The sequence below is a fragment of the Diabrotica undecimpunctata genome, chromosome 10, assembly GCF_040954645.1.
Source record: "Diabrotica undecimpunctata isolate CICGRU chromosome 10, icDiaUnde3, whole genome shotgun sequence".
In the NCBI taxonomy this organism is placed as follows: Eukaryota; Metazoa; Arthropoda; class Insecta; order Coleoptera; family Chrysomelidae; genus Diabrotica; species Diabrotica undecimpunctata.
In genome coordinates, this window is record NC_092812.1 from 17,965,560 (window position 1) to 17,979,931 (window position 14,372).

At 33.3% G+C, this 14,372-nt stretch overlaps 1 protein-coding gene across 1 annotated transcript; it reads left to right on the plus strand.

Moving 5' to 3' along the window:
* The first annotated feature begins 9,694 nt into the window (after positions 1 to 9,694).
* LOC140451936 (uncharacterized) lies at positions 9,695 to 11,495 on the plus strand. The gene has a single exon (XM_072545911.1). The coding sequence runs from the start codon at positions 9,974 to 9,976 to the stop codon at positions 11,105 to 11,107; it is 1,134 nt and encodes a 377-aa protein (XP_072402012.1). The 5' UTR covers positions 9,695 to 9,973; the 3' UTR covers positions 11,108 to 11,495.
* Positions 11,496 to 14,372: the final 2,877 nt, after the last annotated feature.

The following is a 14,372-nucleotide window of genomic DNA, read 5'->3' on the forward strand; positions in this document are numbered from 1 at the left end:
AAACCGCCTAAGGTGGGTGGGCCACGTTATGCGGATGGATGAGAGTGATCCCACTAAAATAACTATGCTAAACAGGCCGGTCGGAAGAAGAAGAAGGGGGCGACCTAAACTCAGATATCTGGACGATGTACAGGAAGATCTGAGGGAGATTGGAGTGAGGGGCTGGAGAAGACAGACACTCGATAGGGAAGGATGGAAGAATGTTTTGAAGCAGGCCAAGGCTCACGAAGGGCTGTAGCGCCAACTGATGATGAAGAAGGTTACAAGGTAGTCGATGAAGAAGTATGATGTTAGAAAACCGAAAGATCCCAATGTTCGACTAAAGGTGAGTGAAAACCTCAATACAAAGGTGCTAAAATGCAGGAACTATAGAGGAAAGTCTGACCACCATACAAGAAACAGTGAGAGAAATAAAAGAACAATACCTGAAGAAAGATACAGAGAAACGGAAGTCGTGGATGACCGATGAAATACTTGAACTTATGGATCAGAGAAAAAAAAACAAAGAAAATCTCCAAGAATATAAGAGAATACATACCATCGTCAGAAGAAAAATAAGAGAAGCCAAAGAGAAACAAAAAACAGAACAATGTCAAGAAATAGAGGACTATCAGAGTTGATATGATAACTTCAATGTTCATCGAAAGGTGAAGGAAATAGCTGGAAAGTTCCAAAAACGCAACAGCGGAAAAATAACAGATGATGAAGACAATCTTGCCATAACCAAACAAGATAAAAAGAAAGTATGGGAAGAATACTTAGAAAAACTTTTTCATGGTTTTAGAACAATACAAGAGCCCACCATTGAAGAAAATTCAGGTCCCGAAATCCTACCAGAAAAAATAACGGCAGCCGTCAGACAAATGAAGGATGGAAAGGCACCGGGACTTGATGAAAATCCTGCAGAACTGCTGAAGCTATTAGATGCAGAACAAATAAAAATAATAACTGAAATATTTAATGAAATATACAAGGCAGGAAAAATACCAGTAGAGTGGCTCAAATCGGAATTCGTACCATTGCCCAAAAAACTAGGAGCAAAAATTTGTGAAGACTATAGGACCATAAGCCTAATGAGCCATCTGCTGAAGCTGTTTTTAAAAGTCATCCACTAAAGAATTTACCGGAAATGTGAGGAACAAATTGCGGCTAATCAGTTTGGATTTTTGAACGCCGTTGGTACGAGGGAAGCTTTATTTAGAGTGCAGGTATGGTTTCAGAAATGTAGAGATGTCAGCTGTGATGCTTTTACATGCCTGATTGACTACAAGAAGGCAGTATATTTTTAGTATTTTCTCAACGATTTATTTATAAAGGTTTGTAATTTTTTGGTAGTTGTATCTTCCTGTTTCCAAGATTCTCTGCCATACAATAATGTACTCTTTAATACAACTGTTAAATGTTTTGATTTTGGTTAATAATTATGATATATCGCGTGTGTCCAAATTTTCTTGAAGGAGTTATATGCATGATCCTTTGCTATTCTATTTTCTACATCTGATATACTACTGCCTTTTTTCCATGATTGATCCCAGATATGTAAAGTCTACCATTCTAACGATTTGTCTACCATTTATTTTAATTTCTTGATTGTTATTTTTAAGAGTTTCGTTTTTTCTGTTTTTATCTTAAGGCCCATTACATTGGAATATTTTGCAAGTTTGTCGATCTTCTGCATATGTTTGCTACGTTCGGTTAGGAGACAAACGTCGTCTGCGAACTCTAAGCTCTCTAACTTCTTCTTCTTGTAGCACTACAACCCGGGGTGGGTTTTAGCTGACTGCACAACTTGCTTCCATCTTGAACGTCCGTCCATAATAGTTGGGTCAGTGGGCAGCCCCATTGTTCTTAGATCTGACCATATATTGTCTATCCATCGCATTCGTGGACGTCCTAAGGGTCTACTTCCTATGGGGGCTTCCTCCCGTATTAATTTGGCAAAGCGGTTATTAGGGAGTCTATGGACACGGCCAGCCCATTTAAGACGTTGGGATTTAATCTCTTGGACTATATCGCTCGCTCTATACATCTGCTTGACCTCAGCATTTCCAAAGATTCTTCTGAGGATTTTCCTCTCAAAACATCTAAGTTTTCTTTCAGTTTCTTTGGTCAGGGTCCACGTCTCACACCCATACATGAGCACCGGTCTAATCACCGTTTTATATATTCTAATCTTTGATGTTCGTGTTAGGCTTTTAGATTTAATAGTATTGTGGAGGCTGTACATACATCTGTTTGCTGCCTGAATTCTTCCTTTAATCTCTTCCGCGATATCGTTATCTGCAGTGATTGTTGCTCCGAGATATTTAAAACTCTCCAGTCTTTCAAAGTTATATGGGTCTATTGTCACATTTTGCCCTATTCTATCTCGTCCCTTTTGTCTGTTGATGCACATGTATTTGGTTTTCTCTTCGTTTACCCTTAAACCAGTTTTCTTTGCCTCTACCTCCAATTTATTAAAAGCGTCCTTCACATTGGTAACAGTGTTTTCCACAATGTCAATGTCATCTGCGTATGCTAGTAGTAATTTTGGTCCATTTACTGTCAGTAATTCTGTTTTAAGGTGTGCTGCTCTTACTACTTTCTCCAGGATGATATTAAAGAGGAGAGGTGACAGCGCATCTCCTTGTTTCAGGCCATTGCTTATTTCGAAAGATTCTAAGAGTTTGTTACCTATCCGTACTCTGGATCTCCAGCTATTCACACATAACTTAACAAGCTGGATAAGTTTTTTTGGAACTGAAAATTCTGCCATTGCATTCGACATCTGATCGCTTTTAATGCTGTCGTACGCTTGCCGGAAATCTATGAAGAGATTATGGATAGTTCTATTGAATTCCCATCCTTTTTCAAGCAGCTGTCTTAGAGTAAAGATCTGATCTATGGTCGATCTACGTTTTCTGAAACCGGCTTGGTATTCCCCCCATGAAATTTTCTACAAACGGTGTCAGTCTACTTAATCAGTCTAAGTCCTCTAACTAGTTAAGCAAATTCCACCTAATACCTGTTTTTTTATCACTTACTTTCTCCATGATCAAATCCGTTATAATTAGGAAAAATGGTGAAACTACCGTCTTAAAAATATAGACAACGGGTATTTAGTTAGGTAAAATGTCTTTACAGGCCCGTGTAAAGAATTCATATCTAACCTTTTTCTATACCATTTATTTTTCTTATCTATGCCATATTATTTATAAATAAATCAGTTTCTATACGCAGGATTAAGTAGTCTTCTAATCCTCTGCCTGCGCTAATAAATTCAGGGAAAAATATAATTTTTTGAATGAAGAGTAATGTTTATCCTAAATTCAGGAGTAATACGCTGATTACTGTAACAAGTATAATTTTTTTGTCATAAGGTGTGGGTGGAGGGAAAGAAAGTATGACATATTTTTACAAACTAATATTTATTTAATATGAACATTTAAAATGTATTAAATCTAGCCAAAAACATTACGTGAGGTTAAAAATGCGGGACACAAAAATTAAATGAATGTTATGATGCGACAGAACTTAGTTTTTCTCTCGTGTATTCTGTTTAAAAAAAAAATGGACTACCAAGTCTGACGTCACAATGGGCGGGGCTTAGAAAACCTTTCCAAACAGTTCTATTTTGTGTGTATTTCTCCCATAAGTTGGAAATATTGGTTTTTTTAATTATTTGAAGAGTAAATAATAAGTTTTGGTTATGAACATTCATTCTGTGCAATTGGTATTATTTGTTGTTCGGAATTTGTGAGGAAAGAATATCAAATTAAGATATTTACTCTTAAAGTTCATGTTATGTTATTGTTTGATTATAACTTTAATTATTTTTTTTACTGTATTTCAAGATAGTTTGTTGTTCTTTTTATCAGGGGTATTTCAAAATTAATCAATAAATCATTGAATTTATTTACGAAGTTGAAAAATATTTCAATTATTGTTTTATTCTTTTTTCGTTGCAAGTGATTTTATCCTGTAAAAGACTAAAGATATTCGTTTTCTCGTAGTTTAAGTTGTAATATAACATTCTGTGGAAACTTTTCTATCAAATTGCCATAATGAGTGTTTAAAAAAATGTTTTTGAATGTTGTAATAGTTTTTGAGCTTATTATATTTTAGATCTGGGAATATAATGACTAGTAAACATGTGTTAAAGATAGTTAAAGAAAGAATTTTTCAGTAATGGCAACAAAACTGCTAATAACTATTTTAACTACGAGAAAACGAATATATTTAAAAAATAATAAAACATTAATTTAAATATTTTTTAACTTCGTAAATATATTCGATGATTAATTTTGAAATAACCCCGATAAAAACAACAACAAAATACCTTGAAATACAGTAAAAAATAATTAAACAAACAATAACATAACCTTAAACCATGAACATTGATAGTAAACATCTTAATACTTTGATATTCTTACCTCACAAATTCACGAACAACAAATAATACCAATCGCACAGAATGAATGTTCCTAACCAAAAGTCCTTAATTTATTCTTCAAACAATTAAAAAACCAATATTTCCAGCTTCTTATAGGACAAATACAAACAAATTAGAAATTTGTGACGTCAGAGCTTAGGTAGACCATTAGCAATAGACCTAACGGGAGTCCCAGATTTCCTGATATTTTGTTTACCATTTGTTTCAGTACGTATGCAAATCATTTCCAAGCTGCCAGTTCCTTTTCATTTAATTTTTCTTGAAAACAGAGTTCTTGCTTTCCAGTTTTAAGCACCATTTAATTGAGAAAATATTTTTAAAGCAATTTTAACTAAAATTAAATAAAAAAAAACTGTCTTAACAAGGGGAGCCTATTTTATGTACTAAAAACCAGTTTCGAAACAATTCTATGGTGCCAATCTTTCTTATTGTATGTAATGTTCTTGTGTTGCACTAGTATCCCATCAACACAATAGGGCAATACTTTGAAAACCTCCTTGAAGTCCTAACAAAATATCTGTCACTTTTAAATCTCCACAAATATCCCTGTTCATTGTAAGGCGATTTAGTATGGTTGCTAAGCTGACATAAATTTCTTCCATATTTAATGAATAGACTAAAGGAATATATTTTTTTGGTTACATTATAAAGCAAAACTTCTTCCTTGCTTTTAAATAAATCTATGAAAATACGCCAATTGGATTTTCGCTACATCACGACTAGAAATTAGTACTTTATATGAAGTCGTCTTGACTTATTTTATATACAACAACTGACTACTGTAAGTGAGACAATTAAACTAAACTATAGGAAATAATAAAACCGTCCTATCGGATGTTTGTAGAATAATGTGAAGATATCTACATGTGGGGTGGTAATTTCTACATGGCCCAGTCCAAACTTAGTACAAATTATTTGTTATAAAGCAAAAGCACAAGTGTTTTAATCTATCTCTAAACGAAAATAAATATTTTCCATCAATATTATTAAAATCATGTCCACCTATATTATTTTGTTTGTGTGAAAATATCATACATTTCCATCCGTTTCTATTTTCGAGTCTGTAAATGTGATGCAGTCATAAAAGTCTACATTAATTTTTACGCTGTATCTGGGTACATCCAAACAACGAAACGTCATCAAGCAAGTGACGTCATTATTTAGCGTACTGCAACTTTTTGGTACACGCAAACTTGTGCCGCGTGTAAGCTGAGCTAAGTATAGTGAGTGTCAGAGTGAGTTTAGATATGTTTGTTGTTTAATTGCGTTTGTGTTTATCCTTTAGAATATAAATTAGTAAAGAGTTTTCTTATTTTATTTGTTTAGTGTTTGTTTGAATTTATTATGGAGTATGGACAATTATTTAATTCTTTTAATGAGTTTAACAACATTTTAAAAGAATATGTGAAAGAGACAAAAATTTGTGATTAAGGGTAGCAGAAGTATTGAGACGACTGAAAAGATTTTAAAGCGTAAATTAAAGGAAGACTTTAAATATTACGAAATTTATATTTGTGTTCATGGTGGTGCGTTAAGACGTGGAAAAGGCATTCTTACCTGATATACCGAATTATTTGGTAATCCTCGGCACACCTTTTTTGAATGTGTATTTCATGTATGTTTTATAACTTACAAAAGGAATTTATTTTAATGGTTATTTGTTATTTTATAATCCTCTCCAGTTCAGGAAGTGTACGATTATTTGCCATCAAACCTTTGCTAAACTCAAATGAACACAGTATTGTCGGGAGTGTAATGGATGTCCGTGGGAATACAAACCAAATTCAACAAAAAATATTGTGTTCAACTGGAAAATTGAGCATAATGAAAGATCTAACAAAAATTGCATATGGTATGAAAAGTGCTAGTAATGATTTAGAACATGTAGTAAAGGAGTTGAAAGATATTTACAGTGAGTTACTATTATACATAAAATATAGTTACTTATATATTTTATTTTACATTTATATTTTTAGAATGCAATGTTCAAATTTTACATGATTCTGTAAACCAATTTAAAGCTCTATATTTTTCTACTGATTCCATAAAATTAATTGTTTTATGGGGGATAAGAATTTACTACACAGAAATGTGATAAAAGAAATTTTTCCTCAAACCCAAGTATATATTTGTTTATTCCACACTTTGAAGACTATGAAAAGGGAAATATGCAAAGAAAAAATGAATCTAACAAATCAGGTAAGGCTGAAAACTCTAGAACTATTAGAGAATCTTGTCTATAGAGGAAGTGAAGAAAAATATGACGGATATTATCAACTTTTGCAAGAAACTGCTTCACAATTAGTAATCACCTACTACAACAAAAACTGGCATGACATAAGGGCTGTAAGCCCATTTTTGCCTCTAGAATAGTAAAAAAAATAAAGTTATTTGTTTTGACAAAAGTTTATGCAATGAAAGATGGTCAAAAGAATTTTATAGAAAACATGCAACAAGGGTTGCAAAAGGAGTTACCACTGCAAGCGAAGAACATTTCTTTGCAACCGTTTTCTGTGAACTGGATGGTTCTCCTAGTGTACAGACAGTAAACCAAAAGGGAAAACATGCTCTTTTTGTGACAAATTCGCTGTCAAATTTAGCTGGTCTATCTTCCGGTAGTTCGTTCAGTTACAAAATGAAGATACTGGAAAGAGTAGAGACTGTTTGGAGAGGTCATTAAGTAGCCATAAACGTAATTCCTAGTAGTGCTGACGAAACTAAAGATTAGAGCATTACAAATAATGAACTAAATTATTTTTGTGACATTTTATCTGTAAATGGATATGGTCAACTAACTATACCAAAAGACATCTTAAACTCACATATAACTGGTTTGTTGAGATTTAAAATTTCATAAACTTACACAAGTAACAATATTTTTCGTTTCTAGCTGATGTTTTTTACTTATTTATACAATATTTCTTCTTTACAAGATGTAAATGAAATTGTGGTATCTAACGAAGATGAATTCGGTAAAAAGAAAATTTTTCCTGAAAATTGGCAAAACATCGAAAGTGGTCGCGGAGAATCAGGTTTAACTATGGAAAGCAACAAAAAAAAGTATTTGTAAAATTAAGTAAAGTAAAATTAAAATAAAAGAAGGACCTAAAGGTGCCGATAAAATCGTTATTGGATTACAAAGCGAAAACGAAATAAACATTTTCTGAGCTTTGACAATAATTTCTTACCTATAAAAATTATTTATAACAGTATTTTGTACAAGTCATGTCAACTAAATGTATTTTGCTAACCTGAATATATATTTTTATATACACATTGATTGATTACAATTAAGTTTGAGACATCTCAATAGTTCTGCTTCGCTTCCCTTAATCACAAATATTTGTCTATCAAACGAACACTAAACACACCAAAAAATCGGAAAATTAGCGTGTATCAAAAATACAGTCACAACGCACGCTAAATAATGACGTCACTGGCTTGATGACGTTTCGTTCCTGTGTATCTAATTTTTCGATTTGCGTACAAGTTAGCGTATACGCAGACACAGCGCAATGTTTAATAATGTGTAACAATTTGTGCTTACTATTAGTAGCATAGTAACCTAGCATCATCACTAGTATAATAACATCAAGTTATGTTCAGTTAGTTGGTATTATTTTAATATATTTCGGTCATTTGAGTTATCACATTCATTTCAATAAAAAATCGTTTGTTCATAGGATACAGAATCGATATTTTTAAAGTGAAAACTGCTTTAGCGACATTGTGCACTTTTTGGATGGGGAAAAGCATTGAACACGCCACAGATTTTTGCGACCGTCAACGATCCGAACTAGTACAATGAAAAACAAACAACGGCATTGCCAAAAGGGCATTACATCATATCTCCGTTGTTATTGGTGATATAACTAATATATTAAAACAAAAAAATAAACAAGACGACCACTAAAACGGTAGTACACGTTATCTTGATTATTAATGAACGTATAATGTACATACAAGATTTCGTAGAGCACTATGGATGAAAATATATTTACTATGACAAATTTTGATTTATTGACTTTTAAAGAACGCCTCTGGCTGAGTAATAAATATTTAAATGTAATTAACACAATTAACATTCACAAAAAATTATCAATTTTATCTACCTCAAATGAATACCTACCTATAACTTCAACGCAATTTAAGAATTTTTTATTTCTTTCGGCACTCCCAGAGTTTTTTTGCTATACCCGGTATATATATTTTTTGATGGCATGCTATATATATATATATATATATATATATATATATATATATAATATATATATATATATATATATATATATATATATATATATATATATATATATATATATATATATATATATATATATATATATATTATATGGACTATACGTCTCATGTCGTTTCATTTGATGTGTCGTATGCTGTGATTCGGCTAGTTGTTTATTTTGTACTGATTCAGAGGTCTTTTTTAAGTCAATAAATCAAAATTTGTCTTATAGTAAATATATTTTCATCCATAGTGATATCGGATATCTCGTATATAACTCTACATTTATAAATAACGAAGATACTGTGTAGTGCCATTTTGGTAGTCGCCTTGTTTGCTTTTTCTATCTTATTATAATCGTTATTCCCTTCTCTTTGATTTAACGCATCACACGGTCAAATTGGACCAATAACAACTGAAATATGATGTAATGCCCTTTTGGTAACGCCAACATGTTCTTTTTTCCGCCATTGTACCCTCTCCTCTTTCCAACGACAAAGAGGAGAAGTAAAGATCGATTAATTCCTAGCATTATAAACGATGTAAAATTAAAATTGTTTACATTGCTGTACGCTCCTGTGAAATCTAGCTTTTTACACGAAAATCCATTTTATGTGAGGTATCAGCTCATTGCAAGTTTTCTTTTCCAATTTATGGGTATTGTAGCAGTCACAACTGCTAACATATAATTAATTAATATAATTTATTATTAAAATCCTAAAACCCCTCAGAATCCCGTTTATGAAACGTTTATGGGCAATAGACGAGAACGATGCGCAAGTGTAACAACTACAGGTCAAGAGGCGCTCAGCTAAGGTCAGTTTTGGCCAACAACTCACACTGAGAGGTTTATTTCTCCAAGCCTTTACCGGCACTTTTCGTCTTAAAATCGGGTGAAATCTGGGTTTTAAATAATTATTTGGGTAGATTTGGAAGCCGGGTCTTAAATATTCATTTCTACAGATTTGGAAGTCGGTTTTTCAATCAAGATTCTTTATCATTTGTTCCAATTTCTCCCTTGATGTTCGGGGAAAATATTAAATCCAATCCCAGATTTTCTCCAAGTACAAGAGGAAAAGAAAATCGAGGAAGTTGCAGTTGAAGCTCCTCGTCCCAAGACAAGAAAGAACAAGAGGAACAATGAGGAAACAGAGAAGAAAGTCGGAGGAAAAAGATCAAAATCTTCATCGTCGTCAGACAAAGATGAAAATAAGAGTGCTTTGACCGATTATGAAGATGCCGTTTCTAATTTCGATCCGTCTGAAGTTCCTGAAGGAGCCGTTAAAGAAGAAGCTCCTGTCATGAATGCAACTATGGTAGTTGAAAAGCCTAAAGTTGTTAAGCAGACCGCAGATAAACATGAATTAGAAAATTATAGAACTCCGCCACCATCTAAGAAAGGACAAATAAAGGAAATTTTTAGCCCGTACGATAAAACTTCTATTAAAAAGAAAGTGGAAGCATTTGAAAAGCTTGGAAGCTCATCAAACATTTTGGAAAGTGTGTCGAAAATTCCAATAATGCAAGATTCGAACAGCGATCCAGTAAAAAGTAAACAGTATACACCATTCACGAATAAATTTATGCCAAAAACTACTAGTACGTCCCTGAAGATAAATAGACTCGTTTCTTCTAATTCTGTGACTAAGGACACCAGTGTATCGATGAAATCTTTGAGCGCGCTAAAAGCTTCACAGGCGGAGTACCGTGAGTTAGAGAAAACAAGACAAGAAAAAGAGAAAGAAGCACGGTTAAAGAAGGAAGCTCTGCTTCTGGCTCAAGCTGAAGAGAAAAGACGAAAAAGGGAGGAAAAACAGTTACAGGCACAGCAACAACGCGAGATAATTCAAAAGGAACGGGAAAAGCAATTGGAGATTCAAAAAGCAAAAGAAGAGAAATATAAACAGGCAGTGGCGGAAAAGGAAGAAAAGTTGCAGAAAATTAAAGAAGAAGCTGAGAAAAAACGCCTGTTGGCTAAGCATAAAGCTAAAGTAGCCAAGGAATCACAGTCAGCGGAGGAAAAAGCTATGGAAAACGAAAGAAATCTTGATAAAGGAAAAACGAAAAGGGACCAAAACGATTACAAACCTATTTACATGACGACGAGAGCCCCACTTCTTCCGACAGATGACTGTTATGATTCAGATGACGAAGAATATCAGAATAAAAAGTATATTAAACCAAAATGGTGCAGAGACGACGTATTGAAGAGACAGTTATACGTTCAATTAAAAGCAGGAGAGAAAATTAAAAACACACTGTTCTGCTGTCAAACACACAGTCCTGATCTGATTGACATTTTTGAAAAAATAGACCCCAAGAAATTGAAGAGAACTTCCAGCGCCGTCTGGAAGAAACCTCCCCGCTACACCTTATTCTCAATGACTAGCGATATCCACTTCAGTGAAGATTCAGAGGGCAACGTAGATGTTTAAATTAATAAAAAATCATTCATATGTTTAATAAAATGGTTTCAAAGAGGAGGTTATAAATGTTTCAAAGAAAAACACGTCTGTTAACGTGTTAATAGGCCATATTTTATTTTTACTTTCCTTTTTCTTGAATAGCAGCGCTAAAATTGATTTTTGTGTATCGCTGAATATATTGTAACATTTGTGCGAACTGTATATTGCTACTTAAATAATTTCTGGCTAACGTAAGCCGATAATAATAGTTTAGGTTATCTTTTTGTTTTATTATGAAATTTTAGATCAGTTTATTACATTTTTTTACAATTTAGAGAGTAATAAAAGTTACAAAACCAGTTTAAAAAAAAAAAAAAATTTAAGACGAAAAGTGCCGGTAAAAGCTTGGAGAAATAAAACTCTCAGTGTGAGTTGTTGGCCAAAACTGACCTTAGCTGAGCGCCTCTTGACCTGTAGTTGTTACACTTGCGCATCGTTCTCGTCTATTGTCCATAAACGTTTCATAAACGGGATTCTGAGGGGTTTTAGGATTTTAATAATAAATTATATTAATTAATTATATGTTAGCAGGTGTGACTGCTACAGTATGCATCTTCACTATGTTCTCCATACTTTCACTTTCTTTCCCATGTCTTCTTGTCACCATTTTTCTTATTTCCCCTCATATCGGTTTGCCTCTTGACGTCTACCTAGTTTGTAAAGTCTCTTCACAATATACCATACCATCTTAACCGTTTTTAATTCTTATAATTTCTGGTTTATTTATCGTCTAGCCTTCTGTGTTTAATATCTTTAAGCTGAGCACGCTCTGAGTCAGGACGACACGGCCGGACGGTATGCACAGAATTTTTCAAAGAAATATTAGCATCGATTCCCTTGTGATGAGCGAACTTGGAAGTCACGGTCGGAACAGGAAGATCCGCACTCTCCGCCGTTCTCGAAAAGTTCCAAAGAAAGATATTTAGGACATCACGACAAGACGTACCGATGACTCATTAATTGGTCTGGAAGAGTGCGATCAGTGATCGGTACGGATGTTCTGCCGTTTCGGCAGAACGGGTACGGTGGATGTCTGCAAACTAATTATGTTGGTGCACAACTACCGTGAACTGTACAATTTGCTTCATACGAAATACTTTCCTAATACGAAAACGGTTACGACCGGTAGCCCTGTACTGACCGAATCAGTGCGTGCTTAACTTTAGTCGTACTAATTTTCTGATTATCTTTCTAAGCCCATTTCTCCAGGTGTAGTGCCAACTATAGAGGTCTAATTTGTATTGACGAAATAAAAAAAAAACACAACAAATTAAGTTGTGTAAAGCTGCACAAAATTTACAGTAAAACGGAGAAACGATTCGGTGCCGTATGAACGAACTTTAACTTATAAATTAACAGTACAGTTAAAAGTGATTTACAGATTTTAAAAGTGACATCAAGTATAATCTTTCAAGTATTAACAAATTGGCGAAAACTAATTATTCTACGATTTAATAACCTCAACATCAATAGATATAAATATGTGTATACTACGTAAATAAACAAATATAGAAAATTAAAACAGCCCTTTGAAATCTGTTTTAAATAAATATGATAAAATACAAAAACTACTTTATTTAAAACGTAAAAAAATATTTAAATAAATACTTTAAAGTACACCTAACATTTAAACATTAGCTCTTAAGACGAAATATAAAATATATCAGTAATTAAAAAAATTATTTTAGGAATAAATATCTATAAATATATAATTTAGTGTTAATGATATGAATTGCTCGACAAAATTAAGATACCATTAACATTTTTTAAAAACATTCTGATATACAGGTAGGCTTTGGTTATTTTCTTAGATATCAACCATATACCGTTTTATTTTAAAACTACAACTGTCAGTTATGTTTGATATTAACTGATTTAAATTTCATTCAAACACTTTTAAACAAACAAATTATTAACCTAACTTATGTGTATGTTTATATCTAAAAACGAATTAAAGAAAGAGCAGGAAATCAAAAATGGTATAGCTGATCCGACAGCAATAAGTTCAAAGATTAGATTTGTGAGAACTATTCAATGTAAGTTTGATAATCATTATTGGAATAAGATTTTGTTCGCAGAGGACACAATACTTAGCTTTAAATCTGAACGTTAGCGTATCTGTCGAAGGACAGGACTTAGGTAGATACTTTTTAGTTGCAATATTTCTTTAACCTTCGGCCGAGCGCCCCGCAGTTATTTGCTGTGCAAACTCAATGTTTCCAGGTAAAGTGTTAACGGGATTTGCTAGGTACGTGATCTTTTTAAAATTCCCTTATCGGTTAATTCTCAGTCGGTATCCATCATCATCTCGTGAAATTTAAATACAATTAGTTCGTTGTCGTACTTTGGTGTGCATAGTACATCGAGGCAGACAATTATATGACAGCTATTGAAGACGAAACAGATGAGATATTGATTGGATGAGCAACAAATTGACGAGAACCAAGATAATACATGTTCAGAGCAAGATATGTCAGATGAGGAGGACGTGTTTTACAAAACCGTCGAAAATACATTCATTGGCAAGGATAAAACAAGTCAAAGAAAAAGCAACAAAACATAATAAGAGTACCAACGCGATGGAAAGGAACTGCACGTCAAATAAAAACAGAAATTGATGCGTTTTTTACTATTATCAATATTGATATGGTTGATGAAATCCTAATTTTTACCAATTTATATATAAATGAACATAGAAATAAAACACTATTTTGAGAGATGGAGATTACAAGAATCTGGACAGGAGTGTTGATGGCGTTCTTCTATTTGATTGGCATAAAGCACGGCAATCACACAGATATGGGAAAGAGATGGCACCGGGATTGAAATTGTTCGAGCAGTTATGAGCTATAAACGTCTCCTATTCATTGCACATTCATTGAGATTTTATGATAAACATACAAGATGTGATAGATATATGAAATGCTCCATCACTTCAGAGGTAGGTGTAGCTGGATACAATATATACCCAACAAACCTGCTAAATACGGGATAAAAATGTATGCGTTATGTGATGCTCGAACATTTTATACCACCAATTTAAAGATATATTGCGGTAAGCAGCTAAGTGGAGCATACGACGTATCAAATTCGGCCTCTGACGTTGTAAAACATCTAAAAGTCCATAGAAATGTCGGTAAGAAACATAAAAACCGATAAATTTTATACCAGCACTCCGTTAGCTAGATATTTGTTGGAGAAGAAAGTTACTTTGCTTGGGACGCTGAAGAAAATT

Bases quoted from the DNA above. Each gene is read 5' to 3' on its own strand.
- LOC140451936 (XM_072545911.1), top strand. From the start codon at position 9,974: ATGAATGCAACTATGGTAGTTGAAAAGCCTAAAGTTGTTAAGCAGACC.